The following is a 3,144-nucleotide window of genomic DNA, read 5'->3' on the forward strand; positions in this document are numbered from 1 at the left end:
TCAGTACTTTCAGTGAGTTCTTCTAGTAATTTCTGGTTGTTTTGCAGTCCTTCTAAAGCTTCGGCATGCTGGTCATGTAACAACTGTAGCTCTTGTTGCAAACTTACATAACTAGCTTTTAATGCTTCATTATTTGCGAATAGGTCATCTAGGTTGATGTCGGGAGAGGCATTGCAATCTACCTCCAGCTTGTTGTTTCTTTTGATAATATCGGTTTCACGCTTCAGTGTGATTGCACTTTCCGTTTTTTGCTTAAGCTGCGATTCCAAAGTCAATCTCTTGGGACTGAATTATGCTCGTATTATTTATTTCTCCTTCAGCACTCAGTATTTTTAATTGAATCTCCTTGATCCGTTTGGCGATATCACTTCGAGTTGTGCCAATTTCATGCTGATACTCACACACCAATGCTTTCTTCACATTCAATTGTTGGGTAGTACTGTAAATGGCTTGTTTCAGTTCTTCGGACTTCTTTTTCAAATCAACATTTAGACTATTTAATGTAGCCAAATCGGACGATAATGCAGTTGGGTTTGGCATTGATAGAGACTCACATTGGCTATGATATATCACAAAAAAATAGTTCCGGAATTCCAATATTTACTATTTGAAGTTCCAAACGTTATTTCAAATAACTAAAAACAACTTGTTTGATGGCTGATATCTGATGTCATCAGCGCTTTGAAGTTCCCTTCTTTTGTGTGAGCGGGCGGTCTATAATTTCGCAACGTTGCATGTCTGTAGTTATATTTATAATTTATATAGTGTAATTATTTTAAATCTAAAAAAACAATTATGTTTAGATTATGAGTCGATTTAAAATTTCGAATTTTTTTTTAGCGAACCAAGTTTTATTAAATTCTTCAAATTATCTTATAATGTATTTTATACTGTTGGCTGAATATTAGATACAAAATGAACAAAAAAATCAGTAAAAATGTAGAAACGTACTGTTTCCCAGTAAACTCTCATTGCTAATAATAATTACGTACTGATTTTTTAAATATTTTGAAACGTTTCTCGGATTATATGGCTAATTGTGTTAGTTGGAACAGCAAACTGTTGCTAGTCCAAAGTAGAACGGCAATCAAATGAATGTCCCTCAATGTGGGTCATATACCTTCCTATGTGGCTTTTATCTAACCGTAGATTAGATATGGAAAATCAAAACGAACAAACACAGAGATAAGCTTTATTGCGGTTTCTTTTCAAGCCCACATACAAAAATATAGACATAGTGTAGTACAATCTTAGAAAATACCAAACATTTCTAGTTTTCACTTCAATGTAAGTACTTTCATAATTGTTAAAACGTTTTTGCATTGGAGCCAATATACTTTTCATATCTCCTTAAAACTCAGTGACAATCCAGCCCGACGTGCTTAAAAAATTCCTAAATTTTCAAAAATAGTTACAAACTTTTAATATATTTGAAAACTTACTGCGTTATGTTTTCGGTACTCCCCAACTAAAACTTAGCGCTGTTGTCTTAGCTCCATGCCCCTCCGGCAGAGAAGAAGTAGACTTTAAATCAACAGTTGACTAACCTAAAAAACAAAACAAAAACATAACGGGGAAAATCCCACTACTCTTAGCTCTATTTGCGTGATTTGGTTTAAAAAGCCCCCAGTTTTACCACATTTAAACTTGCAGAATCCCAGTGTTAAAACGCAACTATGCCGACTAATGGCAAACTTTACCAGTTTATGAACTGCAACATTCTTAGCGACCACAAAATAATTCGAGAAGATATTTGGGTGAGAAATGGTAAAATTGTTGACCCAGAAAAGATATTTTTCGATGAGAAAATAAGTGCTGATGTTAAAATCGACTGTGCAAATAAGCTGATTGTTCCCGGTTTTATAGAAATTCAAATAAATGGTAAGATCAGCTTTACATACATTTGATGTAGATAGGAGCCCGACGATGCATTTTAGGGGGTTATGGATACGATTTTTCCTTCGAGGATAAAACAGAAGAGGGTTTGGCAATAGTTTCAAAAAAACTACTAGAACATGGGGTTACAGCGTTTTGTCCCACTGTTGTAACTTCACCAGTAGATATTTATCGAAAAGTGTTGCCAAAGGTAGCACGACGAAAAGGTGGACCCCATGGAGCTACAATTCTTGGAGCCCATGTTGAGGGCCCTTTTATAAATACAGGGAAAAAGGGAGCACATCCATCAGCCTGCATTTTATCCTACGATCAGGTAAAAGCTGATACACGTTACTTTCGTCGATATCCCAATATCTTGGAGACTTTAGGGAATTACACAATTGGAAGAAACTTATGGAAGTTTAGATAATATTCGAATAGTAACTTTAGCCCCGGAATTGCTCAATTCCTCGTCGGTAATAGGAGCCTTGAGGCAAAGAAACATTGTTGTTTCGTTGGGTAAGAATGAGCCTGCTTTTATTAGTAACGATAGGTTTCTTTGTAAATATCATTTATTTTTAAATGTTTTCCGTTATATTTTGAGAAGTGGACAATGTTGGGGTCGGTGTCGAGGTTTTCGGAAAAAATCTAAACATCCAGACAATTAATTTCCATTAATAATAACAAATAGTAGTAGGTATAATATACAATAAATACACAAAAAATACAAAATTTGGGCCAGGAGGAAACACTCGATTGTTGGGGCCGTGGCTTTCGTTTATATATTTTATCTTGACTAATTGAAAAAAAATATCCGATGGTATCTTTCTGAAGCCCTAAGTCAATTTGAATATTTTGGGCTAATTTGAAAGAAAATGAGAAAGTCTATTGTTGGGTGTAGTTTTATATGTGAAATTAATCAGCCATACGATGAAGTTGTTTAAATAAATGAAATTTTCATTTAAATTAACCGTTCCGTACAATTTTTACAAAGCGCTCCGTTTTAGTAAAATACTAGTAATTTTCTAGTTTATTCATCTCACGTTCTAAATTAACAAGATGTGCATCTGATTCATTATAAACAACTTTCTTCCTGCTGTTTCTTGAGGCAAATGGGATTTTTACCCCTAATGGCTCGTGAGACATTTTTTGCGCTTAGAAGCTTCATTAAGTTATCGATCTGCGTATCGCAATGTTCAAAATTGAAAACTAAATAGATAACAAGAGTTTTACCCCACATTCAAACCGCGTTAAATTGAGAAGATCTGC

General features: G+C 34.6%; 1 protein-coding gene across 1 annotated transcript in view; it reads left to right on the top strand.

Moving 5' to 3' along the window:
• The first annotated feature begins 1,152 nt into the window (after nt 1–1,152).
• The window catches only part of LOC109536434 (N-acetylglucosamine-6-phosphate deacetylase-like), a 77,726-nt gene continuing 75,734 nt past the window's right edge, over nt 1,153–3,144 (top strand). The window contains exons 1-4 of the mRNA XM_048660979.1: nt 1,153–1,287; nt 1,494–1,881; nt 1,938–2,209; nt 2,265–2,394. Coding sequence (XP_048516936.1) covers nt 1,677–1,881; nt 1,938–2,209; nt 2,265–2,394 — 607 coding nt within the window. The 5' untranslated portion in view covers nt 1,153–1,287; nt 1,494–1,676. The remainder of the gene's footprint in view (nt 1,288–1,493; nt 1,882–1,937; nt 2,210–2,264; nt 2,395–3,144) is intronic.

The sequence above is a fragment of the Dendroctonus ponderosae genome, unplaced genomic scaffold (genome assembly GCF_020466585.1).
Source record: "Dendroctonus ponderosae isolate FM_Combo_2020 unplaced genomic scaffold, Dpon_F_20191213v2 Dpon_F_20191213_1, whole genome shotgun sequence".
Taxonomy (NCBI): Eukaryota; Metazoa; Arthropoda; class Insecta; order Coleoptera; family Curculionidae; genus Dendroctonus; species Dendroctonus ponderosae.